The 19166-nt window shown below is 55.2% G+C and overlaps 1 protein-coding gene across 3 annotated transcripts in view; it reads right to left on the minus strand.

The window, feature by feature from the left end:
• Positions 1 to 17997, minus strand: part of MAD1L1 (mitotic arrest deficient 1 like 1) — a 448177-nt gene extending 430180 nt beyond the window's left edge. Inside the window, exons 1-8 of one of the 3 annotated variants that reach the window (XM_049904706.1) lie at positions 17923 to 17997; positions 14587 to 14749; positions 10750 to 10890; positions 8397 to 8576; positions 5594 to 5718; positions 4437 to 4518; positions 2610 to 2740; positions 1982 to 2096 (exon numbers count right to left, since the gene is read on the minus strand). In XM_049904706.1, the coding sequence (XP_049760663.1) occupies positions 1982 to 2096; positions 2610 to 2740; positions 4437 to 4518; positions 5594 to 5718; positions 8397 to 8576; positions 10750 to 10890; positions 14587 to 14736 (924 nt within the window). In that variant the 5' untranslated portion in view covers positions 14737 to 14749; positions 17923 to 17997. Of the gene's footprint in view, positions 1 to 1981; positions 2097 to 2609; positions 2741 to 4436; positions 4519 to 5593; positions 5719 to 8396; positions 8577 to 10749; positions 10891 to 14586; positions 14750 to 17922 lie in introns of those variants that run through there. The other 2 variants (XM_049904707.1, XM_049904708.1) reach the window with 2 other exon arrangements.
• Positions 17998 to 19166: the final 1169 nt, after the last annotated feature.

A 19166-nucleotide genomic window follows, 5' to 3' on the forward strand; every position in this document is an offset into this window, starting at 1 on the left:
CAGGGGTGAGTGCCTCTGTGTGGCCTCCCTTCACCCCCCCCACCCCGCACCCTCAGACATGAGCACTCGCCTGCAGCTGACCCATGCAGGGCTGATGACTGGGATGTTTGCATGTATAGCTGGTGGCACTGTCTACAAATCCACTCAACCCACACGCCCGATGCACAGACGTGTAACCATCCTCTGTGTACAGATGCCCAGACAGACAGAGGGCGAGTCACGTGCCCAAGGTCACGCAGCCAGCAAGCACCGTCCAGGCCTGAAACAAGGCAGCATCACTCGAGACCCCCACACTAACCATGACACAGCCCCGCCACTGAGGATGGAGGGAATATGACAGATTGGTCCAGACGGAAGGCCACTGTGGGCCCAGCACAGAAAAGAGAAGAGAGTGGCAGGTCAGAGCAGTGGCCAGGCCCCAGGCCAGTCTACCAGGCTTCCTGGCTTGTGCTTCCAACTTCTAGAGCCTGGGCCAGAACCCCTGCCCTGGCCACTCACATGGTGACCGTGAGGCTCAAATGAAATGGAGGCTAGAGAAGAGCTTGGCCGAGTGAAAAAGGGCAGAGGGTGGAAGGCAGTGTTACTTCTCCTGGACTGTGACCCCTCTGAGGGCAGACTGGGGTCTCTCATCCTTATGGGCCCAACATAGCTGGATGAAAGGGAGTGGTCAGCCAGCATATGGCGACGGCCTTAGCGAAAGTTTGCTTGTTTCTGGTTTCGTTTGGAGAGCAGAGGTTCAAATAGAACTATGTCCAGAGGAAACACTGCTTGGCTCTAGGGTGTATTTTCAGGCTGTTTCTACATAAACCACAATGGAACGAGGAACTCTGCCCTGGGTCCCACAGTGGCCTCAGGCCAGCCTCAGGGAGCTCCCTTGGTGCCCAGGCCCCTCAGAGCACAGAAGCAAAGGACCCACAATACCTCGATCTTCCCAGAGTTCTGGGAAGCGCAACGCATCATACACACCATCCAAGGGCACTCACACAGGGAGCGGTCCCAGTGGGTGGGGAGGCTGACAAACACTACAGATGCCAGATGAGTTTTTACATCCCATGAGTCTGCAAGAGCTTTTGGGTGATAGAGACATGGTTTACGCCATGGGAGGGCACACGGTAGGACAAAAGACCCCGGCACCAGCAGCCGAGGCCTTAGTTCTGGTCCACGATGAAACACACACTGGCTGTGTGCTCGGCAAGAGCGCTGGCCTCCAGAGCCTCGGTCTTCCTACCCATCCAGCAAGGTGACCTTGGAGACAGTCCCAGGGCTGACATCCTTTTCCCACCAAAGGCCACTGTAGGTGGCAGACATGGCGAGAAGCAGCCCAGCACAGGTTCCCACTCGCTTCTGTGGGTGGTGCTGCTTCTCAGGGAGTAACACACCATTCCCTCTCTAACTCCCACCTATACCACCTGCCTACGCTGCCATTAACAGATTACCACAAACTCGATGGCTTCTTATCTTACAGCTCTAGAGGTCAGAAACTCAAAATGGGTCTCCCTGGGCTAAAACCCAGGTGCTGCCGGCAGGGCTGATTCCTTCACAGAGGATCTAGGGGAGAACCCGTTTCCTTGCCCTTACTATCTACTAGAATCTGCCCACATTCCTGGCTCGTGGCCCTTCCTCCACTTCAGAGCCAGGAACGACAAGGTGAATGTTGCTCCCGTTGTCTCACCCTGACCCCTCTCCTGGCTCCGTCTCTAACAGGAACGGCCCTGTGATGAGGGCCCATCTGATAATCCAGGATCATCAGTGGACCAGTGACCTTCATTCCCTTTGCCACATAACCCAACATGTTCACAGGCTCTGGGAACAGGGAAGTGGGCGTCTCTGGGGTGTTATTTTGCCTGTCACACCCCACACTGGCTTCCACACGTTAAGTGAATAGCTGGACCATACAATCGGAACGTCCCAGGACCGCCCAGAGCATGAGCACGGCCAAGCAGGGGGCACCCTGCAGGACAGCTCCCTGACAGGGCCTCACCTCCTTCTCCAGCTCCAGGCCGACCAGCTCCTCCTGCAGCTTCTCCTGCCGCCCCAGCCGCCTCTGCAGCCCTTCCACCTCCTCCTGGAGCAGCCCGTGGGTCTCTCTCACCTCCCTGGCAGGTGGGGGACAAAACAAGGTCACTCAGACAGCCATGTACCCTGGGGCCCATTGGTGCAGGCAGTGGGCACAGCCAGCACCTGGGCCGAGGCGGACAGGCCCCCTACCCACAGGGCTGCAGCTCAGACTCCAAGAAGGATGGGCTCCCTGGACCCAAGGACAGGTCCCTGCCCACAGGGCTGCATTTCAGGCTGTCAGCCTAGGACGCCACTCCCCAAGGCCAGGAGGTGCTGACATGGCAGGGCCCTTGGCCCTGGGACTCCTTTCTCCCGAGAGACCCCCTGCCTCTTGGAGGCCCCTGTGCCCTAGAGATCTCTGCCCCCGCTCAGAGGCCCTGCCTCCTGGAGAGCCCCTGCCCCTCAGAGGCCCCTGCACCCCAGATATGCCCCACCCCTCAGAGGCCCCTGCACCCCAGAGCCTCCCTGACCCCTGGGGACACCCCACGGCCCAGAGCTTCCACACCCACATACCCCTAAACCCTCCCCAGACAGCCCCCCAGGCTCCTCACCGCAGGCGAACATTCTCCTCCCGCAGCTGCCTCAGCTCCCGCTCCACTTTGGGGAGCCGCACCAGCTCTGACTTCATGTTCTTCACCACAGCAGCATCCTGCTCCTGAAGGCATAGCTTCTGCTCCAAGTCCTGGTCACAGCCGGAGAGGAGAGGAGGATCCCATCACCAGAACGTTTCTCTGACTGACCCAACTCATCCTGAACCCTCCACGTGCTTCTCTGTGCATGCCCCCCACCACAGCCCCCCTCTAGGAAGCCCTTCCTGACTGTAACAGGCTAGCTCCTGTGCGCACGCTCGCACACACAGCCAGCAGAGCCCTCCCGTGCCTCGCTGAGAGCTGTGTATGTGGCTGCCCTGCCTCAGGGAGGGCGTCCAGGGCAGGGCCTGGCTTCTGTCGGCCACTCACACAGATCCCTGAACCCACGCGTCAGTGAACAGCCCACGCTTCATTCTAACCCTGTGCCTGGGCTGTTCTAGTGTACATGTGTGACCACCATGTCTGTCCCAGCAGCAAGGAGAGTTTTCTGGATAATATCTTGTCCTCTGGTGCCTAATGGGAGATAGCTGGCACCCATCAGCAACAAGTCACTGACCAGGCGGAGGAAACAGGTTGCTAGGGGTAAGGCCAAGACCAAGCCAGGCAGGCACTCGCCAAGCATCTCCAGAGGCCTTGTAGGCAGGCACTGGGCCATGTCGGGACAGAGGAGGCAGGAGACAGATGTGGCTCTGTCAGTCAAGGCTTGGTCGTAGGGAAGGGCCACGAGACCATCCAGGCACATAGACACACAGTAGGGCAGGAGGGCCGCAGGAGGGTGGGGGCTCTGTCTCAGAGAAGAGACATGAGACCATCCAGGCACACAGATGCACAGCAGGGCACCAGGGCCACAGGAGGAGGGTAGGAGGCTCAGTGATGGGGAGGGGACAGTGCCGTAAGCACTCCAGCCAAACAGAACAGCAAGTACACAGACAGGGCAGGGGAGGTCTGTGGCCCTGAGGCCCATGGCACAGGGTGGAGATAGGGGGACAAGATGGAACAGATGTGCGTGGAATGCATTCTAAAGTCAACAGGACCCCATGTCGCCGTCCGGCAGCACCCCTGCAGTGATAGAACCTGGACTCTGGAGACGCACTGACCAGTCTGGAGGTGGTTCCATCACACTGGCAGTGATGCTGGGCTGGCATGCACCCTCTCTGAGCCTGCCCTGCCGTCTTCACACACTCTTTGTACTTCTCTATCTACATGTTTGTTAGCTGCTTGTCTTCCCCATGAGAGCTTGTGCTCCAGGAGCAGACCCAGGTCTCTCTCCTTCCCCATGGCACCCCTACCCCCGGCACAGGGCCCAGCACACAGAGGAAACCACTGAGTCCAGTTAAGCGGCTACAGTTATCACGGGCAGCCAAGCACCCACAGATGACACTGTGCAGTGCACACCCAGCTCAGACACAGGCAGTGCAGGAGGCCGAGACTAAGGGATGTGCACAGGGCACACGCCCAACTCAAACACACAGTGCAGGAGGCCAAGACCCTGCTGGGATGTGCACAGGACACATGCCCATCTCCGACGCACACAGTGCAGGAGGCTGAGACTCTCAGGGATGTGCAAAGGACACATGCCCAGCTCAGACACAGGCAGTGCAAGAGGCCAAGACTCTGCTGGGATGTGCACAGCACATGCGCCCAGCTTAGACACACGTAGCGCAGGAGGCTGAGACCCTACGGGGATGTGCACAGGACACGCGTCCAGCTCAGACACACGCCGTGCAGGAGGATGAGACCCTGCGGGCATGTGCACAGGACACGCCCAGGATGGAAGTGAGCCCTCACCTTGATCTTCTGCTCATGATCCACTCTCACTTCCTGGCTGGCCTGCAGATCCTGGATCTTCTGATTCGCCTCCTGCCATTTTCTGTCGAAAGAATAGAACATTGTGTGCCGAAGCAGGTGTGAGGTGAAGCCAACAAGTTCCCTCACCTTGAGGCCTTCCAGCGTGTACATGCACACGTGTATGTATACACATACATAGATACACACACAGACACACATACGTATGCTCACACACATGCACATACACACATGCACACACACAGACATAAACACAGATACACACGCAGCTACAGACACGCAGATACGGATATACACACAAATACACACATAGATATACACGTACACGCTCACACAGTCACATACGTACAAGACCCACACAGAAATACATACACAGACATACAAACACACAGGTACCCACACATACACTCACAATCACAGCCACGCACACATGTACACGTACCAAGACATACAAACGCATACATACTGAAAGACATACGTATACATATAGAGACACAGAGGTTCAAACATGCACATATGCACAGAAACACACACACATAGGCTCACATACCCTCACATGCATACACACACACACGTATACTCACAATCACTCGCATACACACATGCACTCTTTCCCACCATAGAAGCACCCCAGGACCCTGTGCTCTCTCCCACCAGCCCCGTGACCTCAGTCTCCTCATCTGGGGGGCAGCCTGGATCACCCGCAAATTCCTGTCCAGCTGCCTAACCACACCACTTTCTTCATCCCCATGGGTACACATGACCCAGTGCTTGCTCAGTGGGAGACACATACAGGGCCTCCCTCTGCCCAACCAGCCTCCCTAACTCCACTGGGCGGCCACAACACTAAGACCACATCCGCTAACGTCACCCGTGCCTACTCACCCTGTCAGGACAGAAATCAGAGAGCACCCCTGGGTGGCCCCTTCCCAGCGTGCCCACAACTCCCGGACACACCTGCTCCCATACTCCTGTGCCCCCTCTGCCTGGAGGGTCCTTTCCCACCACAGCCTGCCTGCCCACCCAGGGTCCCCCTCATCCTCCAGGGGTCCAGCTCAAGTCTAACCCTCACTATGGAAGCCCTCACCAGATGGCGGCCCACCGCCCAGGGTTTGCTTGTCCTCCAGCCCCACACTCACCTGTGCTGTGCATCCAGCTGCTCCTTCAGCTCCTGCTTCTCGGACTCCAGGCCCTTCACCTGCATCTCCTGGTTCATCGTGCTCCACTGCAGCTCTGAGATCCTGCCCTTCAACGTGCTAATGGTCTAAAGTAAGATGGGACACAGCACGTGAGTGCCTCGTCAGCTGCTCAGAGGCCAGGCCTACATGGCCTCGCACACCTGAGTGGAGGGAGGCTCTCCCAGACTCAGAGCAGGAGGCAGAGACTGCGCCTGTCACCTGTCCCCTCCCATCCCCAGAATAAGGCCAACAAGACAGACCGCCCTGCAGGCCCCTCCTTCAGCCCACACTCAGAAGAGCACCTCGCCCAGAGCCTCCTGCTCCCAGAGCTGCTAGGGAGAGTCTCGGGCACAGCCAGGCCCTGGCAAAGGCCATCCTGCTGAGGAGGAGCTGCAGGGGCAAAGGGACCACCAGCCAGGAAGGCTGAACACACAGCCAGGAGCCTAGAGCCTTCACAGAGCCTGTTCTGTCTCATACCTGCACCCTCTCTCAGCCTACAACTCCTTCTCACCCCCCACCATGGCACCCTCCCAGCTATTTGCTAAAAATGTTACTATAGATGGCAGCAGGGAACGCTCTAGAACTGGGAAGTGGGGCCTGAGGCTGTCCTCAGGATTAAACTCTGAAAGCCACCCAGAGGGGAGGAGCTGAAAGCCACCCTGGGAACTGAAGAGCCCTAGGCCAGCAGCTAGGCTGCAAACTACCAGAACATGGCATTACACAGAAGAGGGCGGGGAGGTCAAGAAAGGACACAAAGAACCAGGAAGCTGTCCTGGAGACAAGGAATCCCCCAGACAGCAAGGGCCTGGGACCACCACCGGCATGTCAGAACCACCTTCCCTGGTTCTGACCCACCCTCACCAGCTCCTCCTGAGAACCCTCACCCAGGAAGAGTGCATGCTGGCTGGACCGGTGTGAAAAGCCAGTCCCCAGACAGACGCCATGGAGAGGAATAAATGCAAACGTTCCCTTGTCAGCCTCAAGGAGCCTGACGCCAACCCCCAGGGATCGTCAGCAAGCTGAGGGCAAGAGACAGACTGGGACCAAGTTGCCACAGGAAGGGACACTCGGTGATCCCAGTCTGGGGAGACAAGAGCCCATGGCACTTGTTCACCTGCCCACAAGAAGCTTACCCACCAACGGTCCACCGAAATACCTCCCTACTGTCCCCCAGGTCTTCTGGGGGTGATGCTGGGGGGCTCCGCTGTCCACCTGGGAACACGCATGGTCTGCTCATTACAACAGGGAATCAGAAAAAACCAGAGGCATTAAAACTGTATCTAACAAGAGAATCTGTCTTTCAAGCCATCTTACTGTGCTCAACAGACACACCCTGGGCACCAGCGCTCTGTTGGGTACAAGGACACGTAGGGGCATCCAACAATCACCAATGAGCAGATCACAGACAAGAGCGTGTCAAAGGGGAGCATGCTGTGAATGAAGGCGCCTGTGGGGAGTGGAGTGGTGGGTAAAAAGAACGCGGTTGCGGGGGGCTACAACTTCAGACCCAGTGCCCAGGAAGGGACGTTTACACTGAGACCTGAAAGGTAAAAGCAGCCACATCCAGGGCTCCGTCCCACCTGGCTGTGGCCTTCCCCTTGCTGGGTAGCATTCACCGCATGTGTCCAGTGTTTCACTCTCCTCTGCTTTTCACTGAACTAAGTGCAGACTTAGCAGCCTCCACTGAGCTACAAGGCCCCACCACGGGGCAAGTCACCCACATCTGCCCCCACCACAGCCAAGGCCACAGGGCCGGGGACAGGCAGCACTGTCAGACTCAGAAGGGGCACGTGTGGGAGTCCTCTGGAAGCCCACCCCACTCCTCTCCTGCCAGCATCACTTCAGAAGACAGATGTAGGAGCAACCTTAACACGCTCTCCAGCGCTGCTGAGGCAAAAGTAACCTGGAGCTGCTTCCCGAGATCCCTCAAGCAGAGAGAAGCCAGCAGAGACGGAATACCAATGATCTGCCATCCCCACGCCCTCCCGACAGCTTCTCCCTCCAGCACCTGCGATCCTGAACACCACAGAAACGGGACAGGAAAGATCAGAACAGTCCAGGCTCCACCAGCGTCAGCATAGGGCTCTTCTTCTAGAATCCATACAGCCTTCGGTAGGTAGAGACGGTGAGAACTACCGCTAGCGTATGCGCTGTTTCTAAGGTACTCTGATGCCAGCAGGCGCTAACAGACTTTGCTAAAACAAAAGCAGTGCAAATCTAGAGGCACCTACTTACATCTCCTGAAATGACAAGTGTTATAAAAACACCACTGTCCACTGCAGGCAACGCTAACGTGAAACTAGAATACTCCACAGAGGCTAGCGGCACAATACAACCACTGACAGCAAACGCCACAGAGGTAGCTATAACTAGTGACCCCACAACCCAAAACCCAGGGATTTGTTCAAATAATTCAGCAAAAGCAAAAAGGTGAAGATAGCTGAGAGAGAGAGAGATCACACAGGTATGTGTGTGCACATGAAAAACTATTTGAAAATAACGATTGATTAGCCAACCGCTAAAAATCAGAATTACAAAGACCAAAAAAGTGCTCAGCTTATTAACTGAAAACCACAGAATGGGCAGTTAGTATTGTTACTACGACGACGACGATGCCTCAGTGTTGGTGTGCACGTGGGAAGCACCTTGAGGAAGTGAAAACGTCACGGGGCTACCTAGAGTGGTGGAATTTGGTGTGAACGATCTTCTCTGACAATGGCTCTCAGGCCTGGGAAGCGGCCGCCCAGAAAGGTGGTAGCCTCACCTCGCTGGCCTCGGCCAGGCTGTCCTCCTTCTCCCGCAGTTTCTTGTTGGCAGCATCCAAGTTCTGCCGGCATGCCCGGTTGCGCTCCAGCTGCTCCTTCATCTTCTCCGCTGCCTCAGCCTCGTGCTCTTGCAGTTGCCGGATACGTGTCAGTAGCTCCTGGTTGCGGTCAACCTCGCGCTGTCAGGAGGACAAGACATAGTGTGAGAGGTGCCCCAAGGTGGATCCTCACTCCCATCAGAGCAGGGGGCTGCCACCAGCCTTCCCAGGGCAAGGACCATGGCTGGAGAGGGCAGCCTCAGATCCACTAGCCAAACCAGTGCAGACCCAGGACAGAAGTTGGGGTACTTCAGGGTGCGGGGGAAGCAGTACTCCTGTGTCCATGCCAGTACCCTTACTGCAGGGGCCCGCCCCTCGTGCTGAGAGGCCTGGGGGCTCTGGGCGGGTACTCGGCACAGACAACCCCAAGAAGCATTGCACATCTGCTTGCAGGGTGGTCTCTTGCAGGGAGGGGACCAGCACAGAAAGCTGAAAACCTAGGGTCGACCCTGGAAAGAGCATCTGCGCTTCTGCAGCCCCAGCAGATGCCCTCATTGGGCCTGCCATCACTAACCCGTGTCAGTGCCCCGATAAGCAGATGCCCAGGCAGGGTGGGGCACAGACAGGAACTTCCTGCTGTCCATGCCAGGGCCCAGGCCTCCCCCAAGTTACACACCTCATGGGGACTCAAAGCCATCTGGCTGTGCAGGACTGCTCGGCCGGTGCAGAAGGGGCAGAACTAGGTCTCATGCACAGACCTCTGACTCCAAAAACCCCTCGCCTGGGAACACAGGAACTACAAAGCAGGAGATAGAGTCCCAGGGTCAAGCGCGGTCAGTCCTGTGACAGGCGGCCTGTGTGTTGGCCTGGAGAAGCCTCTTCAAGAGCCTCTCGTCACTCCTAGAGCTGGCCTCACTCAGAAGGACTTATGCCACCTACTCATAGCCCTGCAGCCCCAAACCACGCAGGGCTCAATAAAAGCACAGACACAGAGGCTGACCCGGTCAGAGGGACGTGCAGCCTCAGAGCAGCAGGAAGTCCTGCAGAGGGGAGCCTCAGGGACACTGGGACCCTCAGGGATGCCGCGATCCTCAGAGACACAAAACAAGGGACCCTCGGGGATGCCGTGACAAGGTGCTTTGCTAGCACAGTGCCCTGGTTGGTGGTTCTCCTCGCAATCCAGCTCCCAGTGCAGACGGGTAGCTCGGGCACGCCCTCAGCCCTCAGCCCTCGACCCCCAGAGACTCAACAGCTGATGGATTCCAGGTAAGAGGAGCTGGTTCCCCACCGCTTGTCCTATCCACCCACTGCCAAATGGCAGCCCCTAAAAAACCATTATCGATGCCCAGGACTCCAGGGAACAATTTGAAAGCTGGGTCCGAATGACGCCTGGGCCCCACTCAGCTGTGTCTCTGGGGAGGTACAGAGAGGTCTCTTTGAGGGGGGGGCTCAGGCTCACCAGGGGACCCGGGACTCAGCTCCGTTGCCTAGAGCCCTCGAGTTTCCCCATGAAAAGGCCTGCAGACCCCTGCTATGATGACCCATCACTCAGCTCCTATTCCACTTGGGCACCAGGAGGTGCTCAGAGACACACACGGGGGAAGAGGAAGGCAGGCAGCAGACAGGCATCTACGAGCCCAGGAATGCCAAGGATTGCTGGAAGCTACTAGAAGCTGAAATAGACAAGGAAGGGCCTTCCCCTGGAGCCACACCCTGAATTCAGGCTCCCAGCCTCCTACACTGTGAAAAAATAAATTCTGCTTTTTAAAGCCACCCCTTGTGTATTTCTGTGACAGCAGCCCTAAGAGGCTAAGACAGAAAATGCAGATAAGCCACGGTGAGGCCAAAGCAGGCCAGACACCCACCCTCAGGGAGAAGCAGGGAGGAAGGGCAGAGGCTGCCATCCAGTGCTTGAACCTCAGCACCACGTCCACAGCTAATCTGCACTTAGCGGAAACCCTAGCAAAGTGCTGCTGAGCAAAGCCAGGGAAATAGGGCAACCACATGCTAGGGAAAACCTCATCCCTCCCCAAGTGACAGGGAGGCCGCGTATCCCCTGCTGGCCCTGGGCAAGCCCAGAGCAAAGAAAGCCACTGCTGAGATAGGGCTCTCTCCTCCGAAGCCCTCTGACCAGCTGAGCAGGACACAGCCCGGGCCCTGCTGCCCACGATCTCTGCCAGGTCTGCACTCTGGTTCCTGCCCCCCTCACTGCTAGCCTCAGACAGAATGCCCAGTGCCCCAGACTTGACACACCGAGGCTTCAAGCTGGTGGGGCTCCCACCTCTCCCCGCCCAGGGGGACCACCTGCACCCACCTCGTAGTTCCGGGCACTGGTGGTGGCCGCGCGCTCCAGCTCTACACGGGCCCGCTTGTGGCTCAGCTCCATCTGCATCTTCTCCCGCTCCACCTGGATGAGGTGAGACTGGGAGCGGATCTGCTCGGCTCGCTCCTCCAGCTGGGTGGGTCCAGGAAAACAAGAGAGAGAACTTCACCAGCTGCATCAGCCATGGCCCCAGCTCAACTCAACCCACACCACTGAGCACCCTCCCCAGCAGGCCAGCAGTGTGCCTCAGGTGCAGGAAAGAAATGTCTAGGGCCCCAGTCGGGAAAGAGGAGACATTAACAAGGATGGGCAGAGGAGGACGTGTTTCAAGATGAGTGTGTGTACGCCTGTTTGGGGAGAGAGGGCACATTTATTTTCTGATGCCAGGTAACACACTACACACATGGAGTAGCGTGAACACCACCCGAGGCTGGCTGACAGTTCTGAAGTGAGAAGCCCACCCACAGGGCCTCGCAGGCTGAAACCAAGGTCTCGGCTGGGTTGCAGCCCACTGGAACTCCACGTCCCCCTCCGAGACCACCGGGTTGTAGCAGAATCCAGTTCCCATGGCTACGAGACTGAGATCCTGTGACCCTGCTGACTGCCAGCCGGGGCCACTGCTGGTCCTAGAGCCCTCCTACACTCATTCCCAAGTCTCCACTCCCTCTCCAAAGCCAGCAACTGAGAACCTCACTCAAGCCGAATCCCTTGCCTGCCTTGAATTTCTCAGACCTCTCTGCCCAACCTGTAGACCCAGACTGGAGGGCCCATGGGGTCAGGCCAGGCCCACCCAGATCACCTCCTGACCTTAAGGTCCATTGATTTGAGATCTTAGTACCTGCAAAATTCCCCCACAGCAGCACCCCATTAGCATGGTAAGCTGCAAGAGGTGTGCGCACCATGGGCCTAGAACCTGGGGACCGGCTCAGAATTCCGCCTCCTGCAGAGGTGTGGGTAAACAGGGCATCCCTGGGTGTAAAGGGCTGCGTCTTCAACAGCTGGAGCTCTGCTGGTCCAGCAGCATGGCATAGTCCAGGCACTTAGAAACGCGGACTCTTGAGCCACACCCAGACCTACTCAATCGGAATCTTCTTTCTAAACATTCCCAGGTAGTTCATACAAAGAAAAAACCTAACCTGTTGCCGTCGAGTCGATTCCAACTTACAGCCACCCTGTAGGACACAGCAGAACTGCCCCATAGCATTCCCAAGAAGCGGCTGGTGGATTCAAACTGCCAACCTTTTGGTTAGCAGCTGAACACTTAACCACTGCACCACCAGGGCTCCATACTCACATTGAAGTTTAAGCCCTGGGCTACAGTAGTGGTTCTCAAGAGGGCCAATACTGTCTACTGTCCCTCTAGGGCACATTTGGCAGTGTCTGGAGACATTTTTGATTGTCATGACTGGGGAGAGGGTGCTACCGGCACACCAGGGGTAGAAGCCAGGGATGCTGCTCAACCTCCCACGGTGCACAGGCAAGTCCTACAAGCGAAAATCATCCAGCCCAAAATGTCCACAGTGGCCAAAGACAAGCAATCCAGGTGAGAGGAAAGGCATCTTCGCCGTTCCCCTCACTTGTGCTCTTTGCAGGTCCAGTCCATGCCTTCTTTAACCCTATCACATCTTCTCTTATTTCAATCCTCACCTGTTGATATTTAGGGAGTCCTAATTCTGTCCTTCACTGACCCCACCAGCCTTTCTAGCCTGGCTGTGATAAGCAGGCCTGTTACAGCCGCATCTATATCCACGCTGCTCCAAGGAGGAGGGTACTACACCTCCCATGGATGCCACAGGAGAGGGACCAGGACCACAAATGCACATGATACATGGGCACATCTTCCCAGAACACTGATTTCATCGAAAAGAACATAATTCAAGCATTATGCTTACATTTAAATAACAATGATGTGTGACAGATGAGACTGTACACAACTTCAAGCTAAAACAGGGGCCCTAAAAAAAAGAAAACAAAAAAAGGGCTCTGGTTGGCAAGACAGACCAAGCCCTGCCTCCAGACTGGCAGGCCCGTGGAGTCCTCAGCCCCTCTCACCTGCCATCTCAGGAGGCGTAAGCAGACAAGAGGAAGAACTGTGGCTACAGTCTGGGGACAGGGCAGGGCAAGAACGGGCCTGCGCAAGTCCTCCAGGCTGCCGTGACTACAAACCAGCGTGCCCTGCAATAGGCATCCCGAGACGCAAGCACGTAACAGGGCCACAAACTGAATTGAGGACTGGGCCCTCCAAAGTCCAGTCCAGGTTCTACAATACTCCAGTCCTGACACGGACCAAAAGTCCCCAAGCATTTGCATCGATAGAACTGTAACACCTTTTTAGACAAGCGTTGCTAACTTCCTATTTTGCCAGTAAACAAGGGTCAAAAACAACTACCATCTATTATCACTGTCGTTTATGAAAAACATTTTAACCCTAAAATTAAAAAAATATATCGAAAAAGCCTAATCTCAGGATAAAGAGCAGCCCTTGCTAAGAAAGGACAGTAAGCAGCTTTACACTAACAAACATGTAGCAATTCAATCAACTTAACCAGTGACTGAAAACAAACGAACAAAAAAAAACACAACACCAGTTGTTATCGAGTCAACCCTGACTCATGGCGACCCCATGTGTCAGAGTAGAACTGCTCCACAGGGTTTCCATGGCTGTGGCCTTGCAGAAGCAGAGTGCCAGGCCCTTCTTCTGAGGTGCCTCTGGATGGGTTTGAACCACCAACCTTTCGGTCAGTAGTCAAGTACTTAACCATATGTGCCACCCAGGACTCTAAATGTGAAACACACCCCCATTTGTTTTATAAAATGCTGCCATGGACTTCATCGGGGCTCCGAGGGCAACAGGAAGCTACCAGCCAGTCTGACTCAGGCCATGTCAGCAGGGTGGCCCCAGCAGCGCCTGCAGGGAAACGGGAAGGGAACAGCAGAGGAGCCAGTGGAGCTTAGGGCAGCAGGTAGGCAGAAGTGACATGTCCAGCTGGGACTGAGGACACCACATCTGCCTCCTGTCTGGGCCCAGCTATCCCTGACCCGACAGCCCTGGGGCCTGAAGTCCTTCGGGGCCTTGGATGCCTTTGAACCATGTCTGCAGTTAACATTCCCAAGAACGTGGAATAAAGAGAAGTCAGAATATAATCAGAGGTAAACTGTAAAAATCCCCTATAGCAGAGTACCGGAAAGACCAGCAAACGGCTCCCCCAGGGTCTGAGACCATGAAATGCCCACTACCTCAGCTCATGGCCTTAGTGCCCCTGCCAGGCTGACCAAATGACCTGGGGTCACAGCACAGCCCTCCTGAGGGTCAGCATGCTGGCTAGAGGCCTCAGCAGCCATGCTCCCAGGCAGTGTGGTTTTTTTCCTTCAGTTTCATAAATAAGGTGGCTTTCTAGTCCTACGGCTACTGGGTGTGAGTTCGTGTGTGTGCAGGATTGAGCTGGGGACAGAGAGCCTCCTCCCATTCAGGGCCAGATCCTAGACTCTGGCCTTCTCCCCAAAACTAGGGATGCCCACACTAGAGACCTGGCTATCTCCCTAAAACTAGGAATGCCCACTCTGGAGGCCCGGCCATATCACCAAACCAGGAATGCCCAGGTTGGCGATCTGGCCATCTCCCCAAAACCAGGACCATCCACGTTGGAAATCCAGCCATCTCCTCAAACTGGGAACACCCATGTTGGAAATCTAGCTATCTCCCCAAAACCAGGTTGGGATCTAGAAGACTGCCAGAGGGCCTCACGGTTTCAAGAAGACAATGACCTGCCTGAACACTCGGGGACGTGAGCAGGCCCTCCCCAAGCCCAGGCCACCCAGGCCCCTTACCTGCATGCTCTGCTGGTACTGCATCTGCAGAGAGCCTGGCACAGAGGTGCAGACATCCAGTCCAGGCCCACCCTCCACTCGCTGAGAAATGAAGTTGTTCAACGATCTCAGGGAGGACAGAACAGTGGTGTTTTCCCCCAGGTCTTCCATTGCTACCTTCCTTCTGGAGGGAGACAAAAGAGAGGTTACTGGAAGTTCTTCCAGAAGCCATCAGCTCTGTCATCTGCCACAGTTAGAGGGTGCCTTTGGGTAGTCCTCCTTTCCCGAAAAAAAACAAAACCAAAGCCATTGCCATCAAGTTGATTCTGACTCATAGCAACCCTATAGGACAGAGTAGAACTGCCCCATCGGGTTTCCATGCAGTGGTTGGTGGATAAAAAGTGCTGACCTTTTGGTTAGCAGCCAAGCTCTTAACCACTGTACTACCAGGGCTCCTAAAGTTCTCTTTAAAACAAAAAACAAAAAAAAACTAGTTACCTAAAGTTGACTCCAACTTACAGCCACCCCATGTGTGTCAGAGTAGAACTGAGTTCCATAGGGTTTTCGATGCCTGGTTTTTTGGATGTAGACCACCAGGCCTTTCTTCCAAGGCACCACTGGACTTGAAGCCTCCCTCTATCTGCACTACCCAGGGACTCCAAAACTCTTAAGGCCCTTAAAATGCTCCATTGTCCACAACCAAGTTCTTAGGAAGTTAACTGGGAGTCGAGAGACCAACATTACCAGAAAAGAAATGAAGACATGAAAAGACTATGCAAAAAGGCAACACAGCATCAAACCTCAGCCACTGAGCCAACTGACTGCTAGAGTGCTAGACCCCCTCCTAGTAGAACAAGAACAATGGCGACACAGATGACAGCAACTACAAAACAAACAAAAAACCAAACCCGTTGCCATCAAGTCGATTCCAACTCATAGCGATGGTGACCAACCACAGCAACCCTAATTGTCATTATATATTAAAAACGACACTAGCGAGTCTTAGTGCTATTTTCGTGGGTACCAAAAAGGAAAGTATCAGACATTTACTTAGCACCCAGACTTCTTGAGCCTCAGTTTCCTCATCTATAAACTTAAGATAATGAAACCAACTTTGTAAAGCTGTTAAGAAGATCACAGACAACTTGATTTTACTTAGGACATCGTGATCTTTACCATAGGCTGATGAATTTGGTCTTTTTACACACATTCTGGAAATAATGACACCGAGGCTTCAAAAAGTTATAAACTGAGATTGGAGCCCAGATGTGTCTGGCTCCAAAGGCCATGTGTGTCCACGAGCCAGTATGTGGTGGGGTGGAGAAACAACAGCAATCTGTGCTCACGGCCTCACACCTGGCAGAAGGTGAGGAATGCCTACAACCAACACCGTGTCCCCCTTAGGACAACAGCCTGCTCCCTCTCTTATTCCCCTTAAGCGTTAGATTGAAAAACACCTCCTGCCCTCAACTCCCAAAAAAGAAAGAAAGTGAAGAATCTTAGGTCCAACTCTGAATTCCCCATTTAACAGGAAGCTGGGCCTTGTACAAGTGGAGTCCTTGTCTTCTCAGGCCGTTGAGTCCACCCCTGTGAAAGGTAGCTGCTCTCTCCCACCTGTCTGTCACACTGTGAAGTCAAAATGGCTGGAGAAAACTGAATGAGCACTCCCACCGCTGTGGGCCTCACAGACAAAGGCCTAAAGGGCGGAAGGCAGCAGGGCACCTCTGAGAAGCCCAAATCCTTCCATTTGACAAGATTAGGCCAGAGCCATGCTTTTTCATGCCATGATGAAAAACTCAGCTAATATTCCTCTTCTTGGAATGCCATCTCTTAAAAGAACTGACATATGGAATACACTAGAATGAAAAGAACAGCTATATCAACTACCTAGAAAACGCTATCCTCCTTGTCCAAGAAACTGGAACCTTCCAGCCTCCTAACCCCTGAGCCTGAACTGTTCCCAGCAGAACCCTTGAGCTGGAAGTCAAGAGCACACTCTCAACTGCCCTCATCAAAACGGACAGCTATCGAAGCCTACAGAAATTACATGGACCCTCACCATCCCACAACACTACTTCACATAGCAAGTCACCACCCATTACACTAGTCTAAGTCGGCAGGAGTCCCTGTGTAGTGCAAAGGGTTAAGCACTCCACTAGCTGAAAAGTTGGTGGTTTGAACCCACCCAGAAGTGCCTCAGAAGACAGGTCTGGCGATCTGCTTTCAAAAGGTTATAGCCTAGAAAACCCTACAGAGCAGTTCTCTGCACAGGTGGGATCAGCGAGACTGAATGGACTCCACAGCAACTAACAAGTTGGCCACGGGCTTTTTCTGCTTTCTCCAAATGCATACTACATATGAGACACAAGTCCCTACTAGCTGCAGTCCCTGGGTGGTGCGAATGGTTAACACCCTAGGCTGCTAATGTAAAGATCAGAGATTCAAGTGCACCCAGAGGCATGTCAGAAGAAATGCCTGGTGATCTGCTTCCAAAAAATCAGCCACTGAAAACCCTACAGAGCACAGTTCTACTCTGACACACGTGGGGTCACCATGAGTTGGAGTCGACTTGACAGCAACCGGAATTGGTACTTTTCTACCAGCTAGGAGTGATGTGACCCATCTCTGACAACGGAAGCAATGCAACTGCCATGCTTTCCTCAGATGGAGAACTGGAGGTGAAGGTGCAGTCACCGCCAGAGAGCGGCCCTCAGGGAAGAGCATCCCTCTTTACTGGACTGTCCCTGAGGCCCCGAGCTTCCTAAGGACTGGCATCCCCAACACCGGCCAGGAAGCCCTCCCTCTGGCCCTCACGGTCCCCCGCTTGGCTCTGCTGACCAGCTGCTCAGTCCCAGCGGCTCTCTTAGGTCCAGCAGCCAAGCAGGGGGCGTGAGGAACTGACCACAAAGTCTGAAGCCGAAACAAGGACGAGGAGCGGCCAGGGGATGCTAGGGGTCAGTGGCGAGAGAACGTGGGGTGACGGGGGACGGCAGAGACCCTGCTAGATGGAAGGAAGGTGAGGAGAAGGAAAGGGAAAAGCCCGACCCCGCGGGAGAGAGGGATCTAGAGGGGGGCGGAGCCGCACCCCGGGGCGAGGAGGGGCAGGGCCTGGCTGGACTCCGCGGGGCAGGACCGAGGTCGGACCTCCACAGACGAGGGCAGGGCCGGGAGCACCGAGTCCTCAAAGAGGGGGGTCCTGGCCCAGGGCAAGGGAAGACGAGGGCCGGCTCGGACCTCCACAGGCGGCCGCAGTAGGAGCACCCGGGGTCACAGGGAGCGGGGTCCGGGCGGCGATCGCGCGGCAGGGACCGAGAGGGGCGGCCCGGCTCAGCACCGCGCCCCACGCTTAGCCCTCACCTGAGCCGCCTCACGCCGCCGCCGCCGCCGCTCGGATCTCCCTCCTCCGGCCGGGCCCGCGTCTCGCGAGAGGTGCGGCCGGTTCTCGCGAGACGCGACGGGACGCGCCCCGGGCAGCCAGGAGCACCGCGCTCGGCGGCTTCTGACCTCCTGCGGCTGCACCGGGTGCCGCCCGCCGCTCCGAGACCCCTCCCGGAGAGGGCTCAGAGCCGAAGAAGGGACACTGGAATATCGGAGTGCCTCCCAGCCACCCACCCACCCACCGCACGGTGGGCTTCAGCGGAGGCACAGCGCCTAGTACTGTAATGTGTGGAGTAGCAGCGCCACCGGTGGCCTCCTAGGGCCAAACTTTTTTGCCCTGTTGGTTCTAGCAAAGATTTTGTTACTACGATACTTGAATCAGTATTTGAGTTAATAGGTCTTTTCCTTTTCTCTGGACCGCCTGGGAAATACAAACTAGATATGCTTCCTAGGCTATCCATCTTCCCAGTGCCCTGTAGGCTCCTGGAGCGCAGGGACCTTGTCTAATCCTCCTCTTCTTCCAGAGTGCAGCATGTAATAAGGGGGTGAAAAAGACAAACCCCAACAGCCAACCCCCTGTTCAGCGCCGGCGCTGACCCTCGATTCTGTACTGGCTCATAGCATTATCCCATCGCTCCCTGAATTACAGCAACTTTGTGTTTTTATTAACATAGAGCCCTTCCCGGAGGACAGTTTGTCTGGCTTGTTCATAAATTTTCAGCCTCTCCTCCTTTTTTTTTTTTTTTTCCTCCACTGCCCTGTCCCAGACTTTTCTCTAAAGTGCTGTTCACAACGGGCTGCATCGATTTTCCAGAAGACAAAAGCCTTCCAAGTTTGTGTGCCTCCAGAAGGAAAGAGGTTGGGGGAAGGGTGTGCTGGAGGTAGGACACTGGGTCCTCTGGACTTAACTGATTGCAATCAAATTTTAAAAACTTGGCCTGCCGCTTCCTTCGGAGAGCTGGACCAGGCCCCAGGGCCCTGATGGGGACTCCTGGGTATCTATTCTTCTCCTTGCTGGTCCCTGGGATTTAATCTTCAATACAGTCAATGACTTCTACTTGAGGGATGAGCACACCTCCAGGAAATGGCTTTTAAGAAACCAGTTTTTAAAAAACTAAAGCATGGAAATCCCTTAAAATAATCCATGTATATTCTCTTATAGATATGCATCAAGTTCCTGGAAGAGTAAAATAAAATAAATGAACACACCACATCACTGCTTG

The sequence above is a fragment of the Elephas maximus genome, chromosome 12 (genome assembly GCF_024166365.1).
Source record: "Elephas maximus indicus isolate mEleMax1 chromosome 12, mEleMax1 primary haplotype, whole genome shotgun sequence".
Classification (NCBI taxonomy): domain Eukaryota; kingdom Metazoa; phylum Chordata; class Mammalia; order Proboscidea; family Elephantidae; genus Elephas; species Elephas maximus.